We start from the raw sequence: 19,112 nt of genomic DNA, 5'->3' as shown, positions 1-19,112 counted from the left end.
AATATCACAGGCTAGTCAGTTCATTGCAGTTCAAGAGAAATGGCAAAAGCTCATTATGTTATCTTTTAAATTAAATGAGAAAGCAAAACGTAGCAAGCAACATGCACAACTATGCTACTTATATCACAACTCAGTAAACAGGCAATAAAACACAACAGCTCACCACCCCCCGCAAGAGCCTACTGTACAGAAAGCCCTCTTAAGATTCACTCCTACAATGCAGTTAAGTAGAAGAGTTCAGAAAAAGGATGCACAAAAAACATTTAGCAGACTTAACAGTTTGATTAAACAGAGTCCTGAGAGTTTAACAAATGTTCAACAGCATACGCATAACATTTACAACAAGAAAGAAGAAAGGCACCTGGAGACATCTGACACTGGGCATGCTCTGCAGGCATCTCAGTGCGCACATGCTCTCTACCAGGTTGGAGCAGCCTAGCCACAAAGACCTTGGCACAGAACACTGCAGGGTGACAAAAAGGAAGGAAGAGAAGAAGCAGTTAGATGCCACAACAAATCACTCAAGGCAGGCAACTCATTAGTATGTTAACGTGGGTACTTATCTATGTTATTTCTACATTCATCACAAGGTTAGTGGCCAAGAGTAAAATAACAACTGAAGATCCTTTTCAGAAAATAAGCCCTCCCTCTGTCCTGTCAAGGATAACCAGCTCATTGGCAGCTACTTGGCTTCAGCACCCAGCTAACATTTTAACTTACTACCAGCAGAATCAGAGTTGTTACAGTTTGGCCCATCAGTCCAGCAATGCATCCACACATTGCTACCAACAACCGCAGTTCTGCTGCCCAGGGAAGATGCCTTCCTCAGCAAACTGGCCTGGCTGTAATTGCTGGTGAGGTTTTTACCTTTACAGTCACCCCTGGGGAAGAGAAGCGCAGGAGCTTTTCATTAGGGTGGCATGTCTTCAGAATACAACCTGAAGGAGCTATGGTAATTAAGGTTTGCCACCCCACACTGTCTCAACTTTCTCAACCGATTTGTGCTCATTTATTCTGACAGCAAAGCCAACATTAACTTCTGAGGTTACAATCTGCGCACTGGGACACTGGCAACCAAAAAAGGCAAGTATTTTTAGAGATGAACACCACCTAAGTTTAAATTGCAAGACCAAGTTCTGCGTAGTCAAAATGCCTGTTCTCCTGATTAAATAAATGGGTTACTGGGCAAAAAGGTTTGTGCTATCAGTTGAGGGTATCCTAAAGCCAAATTATACCCTAACTACATTAATTACTTGTAACACCACCCAAGCAACAAAGAACCAAGCTTAACTAGCAGACTCCACATTGCTGACACTACAGGTTAGGAAAAGTTTGGAAATCCTTTTTGTTCCTTTTCTGAAGCTGAAGAAATTTGACGCAGACTCCCCAAACCTTTTATAGCTCCATGACAGTATTTCACAGTTCCTTTTAAGGACAGAATAGCATATACGCTACATAACTACCACATAAAGTTAGGGAGAAGGACTCAATTCCTGACTATCAAGCAGTGCATAAACCCAGCTATAAAATTTGGCACAGACTTAGCAGTCAATATTTTTCACACAGGCTTCCAATTTAATTTGGAAATCAAACAAATGCCAAATCTTTAAAAGAAAAATCCCACACAGGTACCACTGAACGTGGAATAACTGGAGATGAAGACTGAGTGGAAGTGCTTTGTGCCAGCAGTGAGGGAAGGAGGGAGCCCAGAGCAACTGAAGAGGTTAAAAACATTTTTTATAAACCTTCTTTCATAGAATCCCAGACTGGTTTGGGTGGGAAGGGACCTTAAAGCTCATCCAGTTCCAACCCCTGCCACAGGCAGGGACACCTTCCACTAGAGCAGCTTGCTCCAAGCCCCTGTGTCCAACCTGGCCTTGAACACTGCCAGGGATGGGGCAGCCACAGCTTCTCTGGGCACCCTGGGCCAGCGCCTCAGCACCCTCACAGGGAAGAGCTTCTGCCTCAGAGCTCATTCCAATCTCCCCTCTTTTTAAAACCATTCCCCATTGGTCCTGTCACTACATGCCCTTGTAAAAAAAGTACCTTCACAGATTTCTTGCAGGTCCCTTTAATTTGTTTTAGTCATAACATGAAATAAAAGAAAGACTAATATTTTCATCTCTGCATTAAACTGAAAAATTAAAGCAGACCCAGGACCCTAGGAGCACCAAACCACACTGGAATTCTCCCTCTCATCCAGCAGGAAGGTTGCAATTCCATGTAGCTGTTCTGTTCTATGCACTTGTCATGTGAAGAGTGGGTGCACACACCTTACATAGAGGTAAAAATAAACATGTTTATAATATGTTGCATTATTCATTATCAAAATTCCTATTATTAGAAGTTTCTTATTTAAAGTTTAGCAAAACGTGATTTTTTTCATTAGCCATCAAGTAATTAATCCAATATATCTGGAAGTACTTTGCAATCATTTCCTTTGACATGTTGCCACCCAAACAGTTGACATTTAGTTCCCAATGCCATTAGGGAAACTAATTTCCTAATTAATTTCAATGAGACACTAAAGAAGTTATTTGTATTTTGAAAGAAATAGAGGATGTACTATTCAAACCCACTGATCACAATACTGAGGATGCAGGATCTTATATAGACCATTTTCAGTTCTGCTTCAGAACAAACGTCTATAATTGAAGAAACTTCCTTTCTCATCTGTTTCATTATTTAATCCTATTTGGCACAATGCCTGAATGCTGTTTCTGCAACACTGAACCATCAAAATTCAGGGCATTGCTGCAGATATGAAGGACCAAAGAGCTTCTTGTATTTTTTTTTAAAACATACAGGCCTGGTAGATTATACAGTTCTGCTCATCAGCATCAGTTGGTAAAAATCATTGATCAAGAAACCCAAGAAACTTCTCTCCCAAGATTCTCATATAAGGTGGACAAAACCATGTAACATACATAATGAATCTGCGCTTCCAGGAGTCCACAGACTATAACCTAAAAATCCCTGGTTTAGGTTATTAGACTGTCTTCTTTTAGGAACTACTTTAGATAAGTAAGCTGAATTTTAGGAACTTAAGAGAAATATGGGTAACTTAAGAACAATTTCTAATTTCATTCAAAATACATTAGCCACAGAGGCCAGATTTCCACGAGAAGCTTAAGCCACACAAAACACTTTCCACAGTTATTATGAAACCCTGAACAAAAGGGTTTATAAAAACCACTGGACACTTCACTGTAGCAACAATATTGCACAATAGTGGAAATTAAATACTGCATTCTACTTCACACTGAAACAAGAATGCACAAGTATTTGTGTGCTTCACTGACTTGTTTCTTCTTGACCCTGCTTGCTTGTAACTGTCATGAATAAAAGCCTAATAGCATACTAAAGATTTCATTTTGGCATAACAAGGGCCTGAAATATGGCTTCACCTTTCACTTGCCTTTAGGCAGGATCCCAGGGAGATACAGCATGATTTAATAGAGTCTGGGGAAGGGAAAAGGACCAATGGGGATAATAATAAATGCACTTACAAAACCAGTTATCAACCCCACCAGCGGATCACAGAACCATACAAGTTGAGATAAGGCCAATCAAAGTTTTTTCCTTAAATTAGAGTTAAGTTGCAATACAGAGTTTCAACAGACTCCCATTAAGATAGCCGCATGTTCACCCAAAGCCCTGACTGCAGGGGAGGAGGGAGCAGGTCAAAGAGGGGGCTCCACAGCAGCAGGGCAGGGAGTGAATGATGCTGAAAGACAAGCATGGAAACCTCATTCTGGTCTTTAAATGCTTTATGTTTGAAAAGATGAATGCATTATTTTTATTATTCTATGACTGATTTTAGTTCTATACACCAAGAACTGCTCTGGTGGTCTAGCCTCAGGAATTACATTTCAAGACTTAGGTTTTAAACTTTAAATCTCAAATTTAAGAAACCTCTGCAAATGCTTGCATTTACACTCAAATCTATAAATTCTCAGTAACATCAGTAAAAAGAAATATGCTCCAATGTCTTTAAAGCCCAGATGCTAAGAACCAGGTTGGCAAGGGCTTTCAACAACCTGCTCTAGTGGAAAGCGTGCTTACCCATGGCAGGGACTTTGAACTGAATGAGCTTTAAGGCCCCTTCCAACCCAAATCATTCTGTGATTCTGTGTGAGCTTCTTACAGAAAAGCACACAGCAGTGTTCTTCCAATAAATCAACTTTGTGGGTGGTAACTTTTACGACAGAGGCACCAAAAGAAAGTTCAACTTTGGACTTTCCGTGGGTTTACAGTAATGCTGTTTTGTTAAAGCACCATAAAATGCCCAGAAACCTTTCACTTCAGTGCCTCTGAAATTAAGTTATGTCTTAAAGAAGTCCTCATATGTACCCCTGAAAAAAAAGCACTCATCCTACAAAACCACTAAATTGCTCAAGAAATTAATATGGGCTATTTCCTGTGTCCTGACAGAGCTAATACACCTTTGATATCCAGAGACAGAAATACTGCAATGCCATAATTAAGAATGGCAGCACTTCCTTAACCCAGCCTTACTTGCTGAAAGTTTTATAAAGTATTCCAATTATGACTTTGGAATTTTTCTCCACACTCATTTTACTTAGACAAGATTTATGTTGCTTTATTTGCACTTTGGGGCACTCTGTTCTCAAGGCAAACATATCCATGCTTTTGAAAAGCAGTTTCTAAGCCTACTTGAAAAAAGAGTGGTAAGGGGGGGCATTTTGGAATTCCAAAGAAAAATACAGTAAAACAAATGAAGGTGCTAATTTACTGCTCACTTGTTTCTCAAAGAGCATCACTAATTATATTAATCATATTAGTTCACTCCTCCTGCAACAACTTTCTTGTGCAGTTCATTACAAAATGAAATAGAACTTAGGAACCTAAGAAACCATTCAAGTTTACAAATCCTAAAGCCTGAAATGCATTTCACAACTTTCTTGTGACAACAAACCCAGCTCCTCAAAAGGGTTAGTTCAGCCCTCTCCAGCAGCTATCAGAACTGGCTAGCCTGGATTTGGAGAAGGCTGAGGTACTTAATGACTTCTTTGCCTCAGTTTTCACCAGCAAATGCTCTGATTACAGCACCCAAGTCTTGGAAGGCGAACACAGGGACTGTGAGAATGAAGACCTTAGGCCCACTGTAGGAGAGGATCTGGTTCAAGACCATCTTAAGAACCTGAACATACACAAGTCCGTGGGACTTGATGAAATCCATTCGCAGGTCCTGAAGGAGCTGGCGAATGAAGTTGCTAAGCCAGAAGAGAAGCTGTGTGGAGACCTCACAGCAGCCTTCCAGTATCTGAAGGGGGCCTATAAGGATGCTGAGGAGGGACTCTTCATTAGGGACTGTGGCAAGGGGTAACAGGTTCAAACTTAAACAGGGGAAGTTTAGATTGGGTATAAGGAGGAAGTTCTTTACTGTAAGGGTGCTGAGGCACTGGAATGGGTTGCCCAGGGAAGTTGTGAATGCTCCATCCCTAGCGGTGTTCAAGGCCAGGCTGGACAGAGCCTTGGGTGACATGGTTTAGTGCGAGGTATAACTGCCCGTGGCAGGGGGGTTGGAACTGGATGATCCTGAGGTCCTTTCCAACCCAAACTATTCTATGATTCTATGTTCAAAGGGCTATGAATCAAGATTTGGACTGGCAAAAAAAGGTACAACCAAAACAGTCCAGCCTTCACTCTGAATTCTCTTCAGGTTTTTAGCTGTAAGCCGCTCACATGCTATTTATTCAACACTAGTAGTTTACTGTTTAGTTTACTTTAATTTAGGCCTGAACCAACAAATGTGATACTTCTTTCCATTAACACTTACTCTTGATGAATGTATGGGCTAACTACTGTTACTTGAAACCCCCTCTATGGCTGGCAATGAGACACATTGCTCGGTGACTCAGATTTAATGCTGAAAAAAGGGGTATTCTGGAAAGCAAACCTAGAGTTAAGGCCAGTACAACTCTTTATGAAAGCTATATGCTCCCAAGTCTGTGTTCCAAATTCAGTATCAAGCTCAGATCCTAGTTTCTAAAAAATCAGCATTAACCACAGTAAGACATTAAACCAAACACAAAGCAGTGACACTGTTCAAAGGCCTTCAGTATTATTTTACGCTCGGCAGGAAAGAGTTGCCAACTACTCAAACACCATCCCCATTCACTAGCTGGGATATCACCTAGATCTTACCTGGCGTTTTTACCTTCAGTGATTTATTCAAAGCAGTGACAGGCAGAACAGTGTTGAATCAACTAGATACTGGAACAAGTGGTCTGAATTATTTCCAAGAAGTGGAAAAGTGTCAAAGTACACTCTTAAGCACAAGTACTCGATCGGAAATTGTGTGGGGGCATGCACATAACACAAACCCACGTGTTCTGCAAGTGACAGCCTGGCTTGGTGTGGTAACACCTTCACTGTGCTGCATGTTTTGGTACAACATTGAGTATCATTGCTGAGTTACTCGAAACCAAAGAAACAATTTACGTCAGACCAATAGCAGTACTTTGTACTCTTCCTATTCTCATTTCAAAACCAAGTTGTCCCTTGAGAGGTGTAGTGTATTCACATGCTCCATACAAGTTTGCTGGGATCAGTGCCATCACTACCTTTTCCACATCCAAAACGCAATCTCACATCCAGCCTTGAGTGTCTGATCTGGAAGGTTGTTTATGTACCATTCAGACATCATATTTCCAAAATCCATGGAGTTTTCCATATGCATTGCAGTGTTCTGCCACAAGAACAGCTACATCCCCACATCAAGAAAGTTATCTTGGGTGAAATCTACTCTTACATTTCTGTCCTTCAATGAAAAACAAATGCAAATGTGAATTTCTCAAAAATAAGTATCCACAGAGCAGCAAATTCATTTTAACTTGTGAAATGTTTTGGATTATTCCAATAGCTGAGTCACGCTTCCATTAGGAAAAAACCGAACTATTTAGCTAAGTGATTGCCACTCAAAATAAAATCACTCAATGTTACAACCTTCCAACAGCCATTCAAGATCTGCACGTCAGCTTCTTGCATTTGGGGGGGGGAAAAGACTAAGTGAGGAATCAGGAAATTTAAAGCAGGACAAGGGGTAAATAATTTATCAGATAAATTCTCCTCATTACCACACCGTTGTTCTAGATAGGACAAGGAATTCACAGAAGAGTGATCGATAGTGCAGTCCCACTGTGCTCCTGAAGATCAAAGTATGCGCTTGCTACAACAAAACAAATGCTACAAAAGGAATATGGGTTCAGTGGAGAAAAGATTAAATGCTTTCTTTGAATATAATAACAATTTTACTCCATTATCATTTATTCATCAGGACAAGACTCGTGAGATGCAGTAGCTTGCTTCCAGGAAGATACAAAAGCCTCAGAAGAAAATCCTAACACATTTACATAAGTCACTCTGAATGCTACCTGAAATGACCAATATTACCCAAAATACACAGTATTTAGACTTAAGCCTTGCTTCCTTCGTATACAAACACCCCAATTCCCACAGTTTCAAAACTCCAGAAGTATGACAGTGCTTTCTGCATTAACATATCCTGTGGCACACAGAAAAAAGGCCATTTCAAAAGAAAAACGGCTTTCCTATGCACTTCTGCAGCAGGAACAGAGGTGTTACAGACATCTATAGACAGCAACACACCTGCTTATGGTAAATCATAACTGGGGGGGGCAGAAAAAAGAGAAACATGAAAAGAGACCTAGCATTGCCAACTGAAATAGGAGAAACTTTGAGTGAACAAGTTAAAAACTTTAAAAAATGTAGCTGAAACTTGCCTAAGATGTTAAAAGTTGTCTTAAAAACTTAATATGGAAAAGAGTCTAAGAATGAGGGTGAACAATCTAAAACTAGTATTAACCCCATCTAAAAAAATCTAGTCTAGACAAGGCAGCGTGCACTTTAACTTAACAGGTTCAAATGCACACGAAGCCTGGCTCAGCACATCGTACCATGGTAGTTGCACACTCCGGGTCTGTGCATCAAATGCTGCAGAGTTATGTTGCCTTTGATAGCCAACTTACATCTTACTTTTTGAAATGAAAGACTCAAAACCTGAGCAAGAATTAAGCCTCCAACCTGCATATACTCATACTCGAGTTCAACTTACGCTTTACTACTGCCTTTAATAGGCCTGTTCCATACTTCAAAAAGCAGTATTAAACATCATAACATCAGGGATCTTAATCAGCAGGAGTACATATTTATGCTCCCTCTTCCCCCCCCTCACCCCCCTCCAGTGTATTTTGAACTATTTCCTCTTTTCAGTTTCCATCATTCAAGAATGCCAAGTTCACTTCTGCCTCCCCACTCTCTCAGTTTAGAAAAAGGCACACCCTGAACAGCAAATAATCCACAGGAAGATGGTATTTTGCAGTGTTAACTCCAAGATGAGTCTCATGGGTGTGGGTAACAACTTCAACTTCTTATTAGATGGGACTGCAAGAAATGTGTCAGGCTGAGGTTAATAACTATTTCCCTTTGATTTTCCTTCAGATTCTTTTTAAAGAGTTATACTAAAAAAGCATGCCCCAGGCTTCTCTACTCTAACCAAATAAAATTCAAGTACTCAGAGAATCAAACCAGGACACAACATCACCCTGTGCGCAATTCATTCATTACAAATGTACTCATCAATGACATTCAAGTTTTTCACAAAACACCACGCCAGCAAAACAAATGCAGAGCTAAAACAAGACATGAGATCAACAGCACCTACATGAGTATCTTCTACGGTAGATTAAATATTGAGGCCTTAACATTCGCTTTAATAGCTGGCTACAAAAGAGAACACTCAAGCAGCTGTGTTATGGCTATTAATATCAAAAGGGATTGAGGCATACTGCTTCATACTATCTTTAAGAATAAGTTGCCATGTTCCTTAAAGCACTAACTTACAATAAAGCTGGGCATCAGGAGAGGTGCAGGTCTCCCATTCACAACAGGTATATAACTTGCATGACTTTATTTTCCTATCAGACAGGAACTCAGCTCCCTTCCTATCGCACACAAATATCTTCCCAACTTGTCTTTTAGATAATGTGGTGTAGCCTTCTATAGTCATCCGAAAATACCATCATGCTTGCCTACTCTGAAACAAAGTTTAAAGCTTCTCTTGCAAATGGTGCCTTACACCTGACTCGTCTACGATTTGATACCAGCTAGGAACAGAACTTTACATTGAAACCTCATGGAGGATTGAAAAGGCTGACTCCCATGCTGCCCATGACAGAATTTCAAGCGGCATTTCAGCAGAACAAAGCTACTGGAATTTGTACTATGAACTAGACAAGTTCTCTACTCTTCTGAGGAACTCAGCAGAGGACATGGCTAGAAAGCAGAGCAGATGGCTATTACTTTCCTGAACTCAATTGAGAAGTTCAATGAAGTCACTCGTAGGACTGCTTTCTCCTTTCAGAAGCAGGATTTGTGAGCCACTTGCTTCGTGCCCCTATACCTGCAGATACTGCTTCCCAGGTCCACAGAAGGCAAGTTTACCTTAAATCCTTAAGTCTGCTTTTCACAGTAGATACGCCATTTCCTAACAAGCTGCATGCGTATTTACTGAATATGCCCTTCCCTTCTCTAAGCTCGGGAGCTAACATGGTGTCTTCTAACGCTTTAGGGACATTAAGCAGTTAAAGCAAGATACTGAATTTGCGGACAAACTCATCTAAGCAGAAGCAGCAAGATATAGTACAGGGTGACTTCTTACCTGAAACTTTGTTTCTGGGCTTCAGATCCACCAATCCACAATGAAAGGGGATTCGAATGGGTTTTCCTTCTCAGACTTGTCTGTTAAAAGAGAGCAGCCAATCATCTTCAGCTTGGTGTATCTACTCCTTTCTTGAACGAAATCCCAATTACGTACTCCTAATGCTGTTAGAGAGACAAGGCAGCCTGGGCACCTTACCACTCTGTAACAACTACGTTAGTGGGGACATCGGATTGGTGGATCTAAGACAAAGAAACAGATTGACAGACAAGAACTTGCTCTTTCCCCTGCCCTGGATCACCCAATGCACAAGTGTCTTGGGACTACAGCTCACAAAGATCAAGGAAGATGAGAAGAGACTACAATGCAAGTAACAACACAAATGCTAAAGCTCTGACCAGCTTACACCTCACAAGCCTGCTCCATGAACTGCCAGAACAGTAACACACAGCCCAGTAGAGTTCTCAGACTTTGCCATATGCATGCTCTAAAGCATTTTACTGCAATGATTATTTCCCTGTTTCCAGACTCAAGATGATGTGACTTGCCTTATGGTTCTGCAGCACAAGACAGAGTCTTCAAGACACTTATGATCTGAATGACAGCACTGAATTCAGTAGATTTTCAGTATTACTGTGTCTCTGGAAAACAATCTAGAACTAGAAGAGAGTAAGCCAAGGCATGCTACTCCTGAGACAGGAAAAAGTCACCCCTTGCTGAGCAAGATGATAAAAGGCCTTCATCCAGTACTTTTAGCAGCACACTTAAGGGTACAAGTGACTAATTTAAAACAGCTTTAACAGTAACACCTTAGAGAAGATGGAGCCCCCAGAAATCTCACACTAAGTGTGTAACCGAACACAGATCCTAGAGACCAGAATTGTACCTTTCAGTCAGATCTTCAAAAAGGTTGAGATAAGACCTACAAAACTTCTCCTAACAGCAGTCAGAAGCAATAGCAATGTTTTCTAGCACATAATGCTGCAACATCCACACAAGAACATGCCACTGTTGCCTCCCCAGCCCCTCTGGAGAGCTGACCCAAGTGTTCTTCAGCCTTCACTGTGCCCCACATCTCAAAGCACCAGCAGCTCAGAGAAGGGTGGGAGAAACCACCACTGCTCACAGCTGTGCCAAGAAACTCTCTCCATGAGGACAGTCAAGTCCCTGACTGCCCAGAGCTAACCAAAGAACAGAGCATCTTCATCCTGATGGGATTTTCTGCTTTTCTACCACTGGTAAAGCAATGGTTGATAAGAGGGTGGCATTTCAAGGACAAAGCAGCACTGTAAGTCTGATACCATGTCCAATCTATGATTTTAAAGGCTGCCAAGTAAAGTAGTGAGATGTCAAGGCCTATGACTCAGTTCTAAGAGTACAATATAGCTCGGTAAGAAGCCAGCTATGAAAATTACATAAATGTTCTGATTTGCTCAGTCACAACAGAGCCAGCGGGGTGTTTGAAGGAGAGGCCCTTCACCATGAAGGCATTCCTCAGAAGTATTTGCAAGTGTTACAGCACAGGTCTGATTTTTGCCTCGAGAAGTACTGGTGTGATGGACACAGCCTGAATATCAAGTGGGCTAGTCCTTCACTGCCCAAATAGAATGGTGTAAAAGACTTTCTACCAAACACAAGCTGTAATTGTAACTTAGTAAGTTTTGCAAATAGATTCCGAATATAGATTTTCAAAGAGCTGTAGTATTTCTGTCTGAGACCTTTAAACTGCCTTGATAGAAAAGGACAGAAGATGTGAACTCAGCACCATCGTGCAAGCCACTTTGAAATCCAAACGTATGCCTCACAAACAGGCAAGCAGCACAAGTTGTCACAACTTCTTCTGCACCAAAACTCCATATTCAAGAACTGCTCAGAAGGATGAAACTGAGAATGCAGCCCCACAACTCATGACACTTAATATATAGTTGCGATTCTCCTCCAAGTCAACGAGGAAAACAAAATCTTGCAGCATCGCCACAGCCAAAAGTCATCCTGAAAAGCTTTTTTTCCACCAGTTTACCAGACAGCACATCAGTCCCTATTCCTAGCAAGTAGATACCAACATACATCCTACAAACTTCTGTCTGTATTCATACAAATAACAGGGCTGGGAAGCTGAACTAGCCTGTGATCCCCAATAAAAGTGTTAATTTGCTGGGGTAGAAGCACAAGGATGCAAGTCCTGAGAGGACCTGGATTAAGAAAGCCATGAAGAAACAACACAACTTCAATCATCCCCATTGCTAATGTAGCCTGCATGAGAAGCAAATTAAGCTTCCAAAAGATTCAGCAGGTTTTTGTTGTTTAGATACAAATGGTTTTGCATTATTTTTGCCTTATCTTGGCCTTGGTGGGGCACTACTTGTACTGAGAAATGTGTGGAAGTAGTTCAGGAAAACAGTAGGCTGTCAGATGTCACACCACTGAGCTCAGAAATACACCGAGAAGCTGTGGAAGGAAGGGATTTTCCAGAAAAAGTGGATTTTCTGTGAATAATGAAGCACTATCAATACCATGAAAATCGAACCGAAAAATCAGATTATACAGCAATATAAACAGTGGCATTAGTTATAAAGAAGACATTGCCAGAGAAAAAAAAAAAGGAACATGAAGTGTTGTTACTAATCAGCATTAAACAACTCCATAAATATTCTCATTTCCCTTCATTTTCTCCCTTGCAACAAAACAAATTCCTTGTCACAGAGCAGCCCTCTTATAACCATGGTCTCTTATTCTCTCCCACACATCATTCTTCTCGCATTGGCACGTCTGCCGCAGCATGCATTTCATTTTAAACCCATCAGCAATCTCGCTTTGCAGCCTGCTGCACAGGCACTCCAAGCAGCACAGGAAGATGAAACTGAAAATGCCAAAGCAACAGTGACCTCTGAACTCCGCAGCAATCAAACAGAATAAATCAACTTGATGTATGTCTTTTGATACAACAAGCAGTAATGGTGTTACAGACAAAACACGTGAAAAGGTCCATCCATCCTTCAAAGAACATCCCCAAGTCTCTGAGTGTTCAGCTTGGAACAAGGCAGTTTGTTTTGCCAAGATGCTGCTTGCAACACTCATCAGTGACCCAAATTTTTAGCAACATTCAACAGCTCTGCCTGAGGGATGCAGCCAGCACGGGCTGAACGGCAGCAATGCCGCACATGTGCTTTATAACATTTTAAAGGAGCAACCCAATAGCACTTCAGAGAGGGCAGCTGGTGCGCATTCCAACATGCCTGTGGAGATGTGATCTCATTCCACCTGGACACTGGATTTACAAGCACAGTTCAGGACCTCCCGGTTCCAAGCCAGAGCTTGCAGGGAAAACATCATGCTCACACACACAGGAAGCTCTACACGTGTTTCAGGCAGCAACAGAACTTTCTCTGCTGCATGTTTGCTCACTTGCTCAGCATTGTTGCAAAGGCTGGGAAATTTAGTCGTGTTAGACAATTTAATTGCACTGTGAGGTAAAGAAAAGCAGGAATCTCTCCAAATCTCAAATGAGATTTAAAAAGCCTTTGGTGAAACACCAGCGTTCAGTCTCCCCAAGAAACTCTAGCTTCTTTCTATTAAGAGCTAAAAGCAATTTAGTTCCAGAATTTTCCCTACAAGTGAAGCATCTGCAGTTTTCCTTCCCCTGTATAAACAGCTGCTGCCATAATGATTACAAACTTCAGACAACCTTTTTCTGTATAACCTCTCTTCTGCATCTTTGTATTCTCCCTCTTTCCTTTGTCACCTCATTTCTCCAGTCAGTCTATTGTTTCATCTAACCCCTTCCAAAAGATACAGCTTTCCACACTTCTTTCTCCACTTCCCTCATTTCATCATCACTCTGCTGGCTCAGAATGCACTTGCCTTGCTCCAATTCATTTTCTTAAGCTCTTCCTTCCCATTTTCTGCACCACTGCCAAAGTCACAGCAATTCATTCTCTTTATATTTGTATCCTTCTTTTTACCGGCACTCTCTGAAATGTGACTGTCATTCTGCTAGCACAGATCTTCCATCCTCTGCCCTGAAGGCTCATTTGTGCCCTCCCATAACCATCTAACCACCACCTCTTCAGAGATCTGCTCTAGATGTTTCTTTTTTCCTCCCCAACTGCCCAGCATGCCACCAACTGCATTCTTCACTGTCTGACACGCAGTTCCCAACTCTAATTTAGCTACTGACAATTAAAAAAAGATGACTGCAAAGCAAATAAATTGTTATCCTACTAAAGAAAGCACAGCTAGTTTACACATAGGTTTACAAACATCTTACTAACTCTGTCTACTCCCAGGCTTTGATTAAGAACCAGTCACATTTCAGCTAGAACAAGTACCTCCTTTGTTTCAAATGCAAAGATGACTGTGGCCTAGTCCAGCTGTATCTCTGTTGCTACAAAACTAAACTCTTTGAAGGATTCCTCTAAGAATATGTGGGGAAAACACACAAAAATTAACTGTTCCTTGGCTTGCAACAACTGACACAGGGAAATAAAAAAAACACAGAATGTTAAGGCCCTACTGAGATATATACAGCAGCTACACTTTAGTTTTCAGACAGAATGCTAAGGTTTATTTTGTGTTGTAATGCTTTCAATAGTTTGGGGGCACAGTCATCTCCAGCTGCAGTAACTCAAGGAACTTCCGGTACCGTTGGCGTGGTTTAAAGAACAAGTTGCTGCTGACTTCATCCAGAGATTGTTACCTCTTGAAGACCTTCAGCTCATATGAAAGTTCTGCCAGAAGAAATTGAAAGACTTTTGGCAAGATATTCAATTATAGTTTTTCATTTATTATTTACAGAGGCACTTAAACACTGGACACTTTAATGAGACGAAGACACATCCTAAACACCGAAGGCAGTATATTAGGAAGAATATTTTCCATACATATACCTTTAAGATACAAATGATGATACAGCGTAAGCAAGCTCTTGTCAGTTTAATCCCTAGGCATGTTCTTTCTATAACCCTTTCATGCCACCACCACAGAGGAGCATTATTTTGAATTTAAACTGCCAACTCTGCAGCAGTGGTATCTGTGTTTGGAGAACAGCATGCGCACCAAGGACACAGTGCAAAGACAGACCATAATAAGCTCAGCAAGTGCAATAATTTACACACAGTTGGCTTCCTGCTTCAGTAGCCGTGTCCCAGAGGTGTCTGGTGGGTACAAGAGCCTGGGAGCAAGAGATCTGCTGGTTTTTATGCTATCCATATCTTATGCTGCACACAGTTCACTCCATAAATGCAAAACCTTTCATGCTGTATAGAAAAAAGACAGGTATTTACCATACTTAAGTATTCTTTTACAACCACTTTAACACAAACTAAGAAGCTAATTACCACCTACTTGGAAAGCCTGCTGGTAAACAGCAGTATGGTTCAGTGAAGCTTCCTGAGAAAAAACATGAAGCTTTTAACAGGTATTGACAGCAAACACATACAACAGGTTTGATGTGACTGAGCAATACAGATTTCACACAAAACTCTGAATCTCCAGATAAAACCCAAAACCTGTTTCAAAAAGCACTGTCTGTACTTCACCTTAAGAAAGAAAAAAAGTTTGGTTCTTTAAAAGAGCAAGAAGGTTACAGTTATCTAATCTCACAGAGAAAACTGAAACTGAGGGAAGAAAGAGCCCTTTCAATCGTTTTGGCTACCCCTCCATCTGTTCTGGATTACTTCCTTACTACTCATTTTCTAATAGTTTGCCCACTCATGCAAAGCATTTGACTGAGGCAGCATAAATATGAAGGCATCTAAACTAAACCCCAGCCCGCCAGACACGCGCCAGCCTAAATCTGGACCTCCCACCATCAACCCAAGTTACAAGCTTGAGACCTCATGCCTCTTTAAAATCACCTCTACAGGCACTGGGTGCCTTGTCTGTAGAGGTGGGCACCATCTGCAAACGAAAGCCATAGAATGTCATCACTAAATCAAATGCTCATGGCCATTAGAACAGCTAGGAGCATAGTTTACAAAGCTGGAACAAGACACGCAAAGCATAAGCTGTCCTAAAAAATACAGTGACTTCAGAACACTCGCTAGAACTTCCTACGGCAACTAAAAGTTGTCACTCTGAAACCTTAAAATATTTCCCTTAGATTCCAGCTTTAAAAATAGAACAGTATTATTGCCATGACTGATTTTTCCTTAAATAAATGCAAATGATCTACCCAGCAAAGGCACAGTAGAGGGGTAGAACATCGTGTTCTGAGACTTCCATGCAATTAACATGTTGACACATTATCTCTTGTTTATCAGCCACCCAGAATTATATCTTATTTGCTCCTCAGAATTTCTGCATCATGTATTTGCTCCTGTATTTACTATAGATTCATCCTCAGTATTGGAGGGAAGTGAACGAGTACTGAAAGCGCACCAAAATCCACCTCCTGTAGCAAAGAGAGGCATAAACCATCCTGCTTTTAACAAACAATAACATTCTTCGAAAGAAAAGCATCCTGCTAAGCTGATCCCAGGTTTAGGGATGTTTGCCACCAGCATTAACAACTGATACAGGAGTTTGCACATAATACTGAAATCCCAGACTGAAACAGTTCATACAGCTTCTGCTTTGTGTACTTGTCCTGGTTAAACCATGACAGGATTTAAAGATACCTTCTGGAGAAGCTTCTCTTCTCCAACACATGAGGCAGCAAAACTTCCAAGCCATGCCTTCGCTTAGGAATGACTTTCAATGATTTCAGTAAAACAACACTCAAACACAAGTATTACTATGCAAGCCTTCACTAAGGCTGCAATTAAATTCAGCTGCATTTTAGAGAGCCATGTTTCTGCAGGAAACTTAAAGAATTTTTCATCTTATCAAACGTTTATAGTTATTAATTTCTTGGGAAAGAGAAAAATGTATTTGGTCAACCTCCTACTAGGTAACAAAAAACTTAATAACCCCATGGCTATTTGCATGGATTAGAACATTTCCCAGGCCCAGCTGGACATAGAGGGCACAACAAAAGTTACACTTGCTTCCAATGTGGGCCCAAACAGAAGAGACTTCTAAAAGGGGTGAGTACAGAAACACAAGCAGGAAAGCTTGGTGAGGCAAATGTACCTTCCAGCCTCAACCGCTACTGCAGCGTCTCATGTAACCCCAGGCTGAGGAGCATTAGTAACCCTCCAGCTCCAGGTAGGAGACAGAACTCACTTTACACCTCGGAAATGCAGCAGACAGATTCTCTGGGGGCAACTCATCCTGTAAGGGACACCCACACAGCTGCCCCAGCCTTTATCCTCTTGGAAACAAGTGTCGGTATCACCCACCCTTAAGTGCAAGATTGCCAGATCAATAGGGACTGGGAAAGGAAGCTCCTGGAACAGCTCTTAAGCTACTGGCCTCAGCAATCAACAACAGAGAGAATCACAAAGGCTTTTGAGGTTTCCCCTTTATTATTTGGGGGTTTCTAATTTCTGCTCCTTGAGAGCAAACAGTGCTCGAAATAAGTTCACATTTTGCAGATCACGTAGTTTAATAAAAGCAATACTGGCTAAAAAAACCCCATTTAATGTCTCCACTGAACCCAGCTTGCCTTCAAAGTCCCTCAAAAGCAAATGTCTGCATTTTACCACTCAACTCTGCAGCACTGTATGTAATTCTGTACATGAAAGCAAACGATGCTTATGACAAAGAAATCAGAAGATATTTACTGACGATTATTATTCCTTCTCAGCTCCTATCTTAACACTGTTAATTTCTAAAGGCAGTAAAACTCGGGCTCCCCTTATATTTGGCTACAGAAACCCCAGATTTGCTTGTATTTAAAAATAAACCAAACCTCTTTCTATTGCTTCCATCTGGCCGCCTCGCCACTAGCCCTAATTTAGCCGCGTAAGCGTTAATTAGGGGGTACAACGAATGCACCAATTAGCTCTCGTTAGAGAATACCGTGTGATCCGGTCCGGGGCTCCAGCACCGGTGCTGCCCCGGGAAAATGGGAGCTGCTCCCGCACCGCCCGGAACGACACGGGGGGCAAGAGGAGCCCCAAATGCTCATGGGGGAAGTTTAACCATTTCCCCCCCTTCCTCCTCCTCCCCGGCTCCGCAGCCTCCCGCAAGTGCTCCCGTGGGGCTCCGGCCGGGGAGCGCACGGAGGCCCCGCCCGGAACCGAGGCGCTGCGGGTCGGGGGGCGGCGGGAGCCCGAAGCCGGCCCCGCCGGGGTATTTCGGTTCCGGTATTTGCAGCATGCGCGCGTCCCCCGCGCACCGGGGCCGATGTTCGGCGCCTCCCAGAGCGGCTCTGCCTTCCCGCCGGGGTTTAGTATCTCCATGTGTCTCTTTTTACGGAACCCAAAGCGCCCGTCGCGCCCCGGCCTGCACCAGGAGCACCACCGGCAGCCGCAGGGAGGAGGGAGCGCAGCGGATCCCCCCCAGGGCGGCGGAGCGGGCCGGGGGCGCCGCCAGCCGAATGGGCCTGGGCCGGGGCCGAAAGCGGCCTCCCCACAGGCACCTTCCCGGTGGGGCGGCGGCACCGGACCCCGCAGGCCGGGCCGCAGCGGCAGGGCCTGCCGGCGGGCGGGCAGAGGAAAACGAAAGAGGGGTCTGCGCGGGAGGCGGGGGTCACTCACCATCAGCTCGATGGTCTTGTCCTCGATCACCGAGTCGGGCTCCATAGCGGCGGGCAGCTCCGCCCCGCACCGCCGCGCCCGCCGCCTGCCCGCGCCCGACAGGCCCCACCGCTGCTGCCGCCGCTCCACTACCCCCCCCGCCGCGAGCACGCACGAACGTGCCGACGCACGCACAGTACGTCCCTCCAGGTGACGTCACAACGCCCGGAAGAAGAATGGCGCTACCGTTCCCAGGCCTCTCTCTTAACGGACTACAGCTCCCGGCGGCCCTCGCGGCACTGCGTCGCCATTGGCTGCGACCGTCTCCCAGCGGGCACCGCGGGGTTCCCTCTCTGCTCCGCCTCAGGCTGGGCCTGCAACAGTGCGGGATCCGCGGGGGTACCGCCTGACGGCACCGGACCGACCGAGACCAATGCCTGTTGCTCCCGGAGCATAAGCGGCTTCTCGGCCCCGAGGGAGGGCGGTGGGGTCAGCGCAGCAGCGGAACGAGAGGGCTCTCCCAGGACGAGGGGCCTGCCCGCGGGCTGCAGGAGTCACCGGACGGGCGACGCGGCTGCTCTGCCCTGCCTGATGCGGTGCCTGGTGGTGCAAGAGGGGTGTGGAACAGCGTGAGGTTCGGAGCAGGACGCTGCGGGATCAAGAGTGCTGGAAACGCCTTTGGGACCCCAGTAAATGCGCTCTTACCCTGTCAGGTTCAATGTCTTAGCGTTAGACCAGGAGTTGGTTTGATTTGTTCTCCTGCGTTTGTACCTAGACCAGGGAAGGTAGAGTGAATCCTCTCATCAGCCAGACCCTTCGTGGATCGCTCCATTAGCTATGAGCAC

At 43.4% G+C, this 19,112-nt stretch overlaps 1 protein-coding gene across 10 annotated transcripts in view; it reads right to left on the bottom strand.

Moving 5' to 3' along the window:
• Positions 1-18,428, bottom strand: part of FBXW11 (F-box and WD repeat domain containing 11) — a 77,938-nt gene extending 59,510 nt beyond the window's left edge. For 2 of the 10 annotated variants that reach the window (XR_013957789.1, XR_013957790.1), the window contains exons 1-2: positions 18,289-18,405; positions 362-463 (exon numbers count right to left, since the gene is read on the bottom strand). Coding sequence is in view for 4 of the 10 variants with exons in the window: in XM_080627006.1 (XP_080483132.1) it covers positions 362-463; positions 18,289-18,333 (147 nt within the window). In the remaining 6 variants the exon portion in view is untranslated. Of the gene's footprint in view, positions 1-361; positions 464-9,706; positions 9,787-14,348; positions 14,434-14,820; positions 14,962-17,608; positions 17,742-18,288 lie in introns of those variants that run through there. The other 8 variants (XM_080627006.1, XM_080627005.1, XM_080627007.1 and 5 more) reach the window with 7 other exon arrangements.
• Positions 18,429-19,112: the final 684 nt, after the last annotated feature.

This window comes from Psittacula echo (assembly GCF_963264785.1).
Source record: "Psittacula echo genome assembly, chromosome: 11".
Lineage (NCBI taxonomy): Eukaryota > Metazoa > Chordata > Aves > Psittaciformes > Psittacidae > Psittacula > Psittacula echo.
The sequence above is the reverse complement of the archived record's forward strand: the minus strand, read 5'-3'. Positions and strand labels throughout refer to the sequence as shown.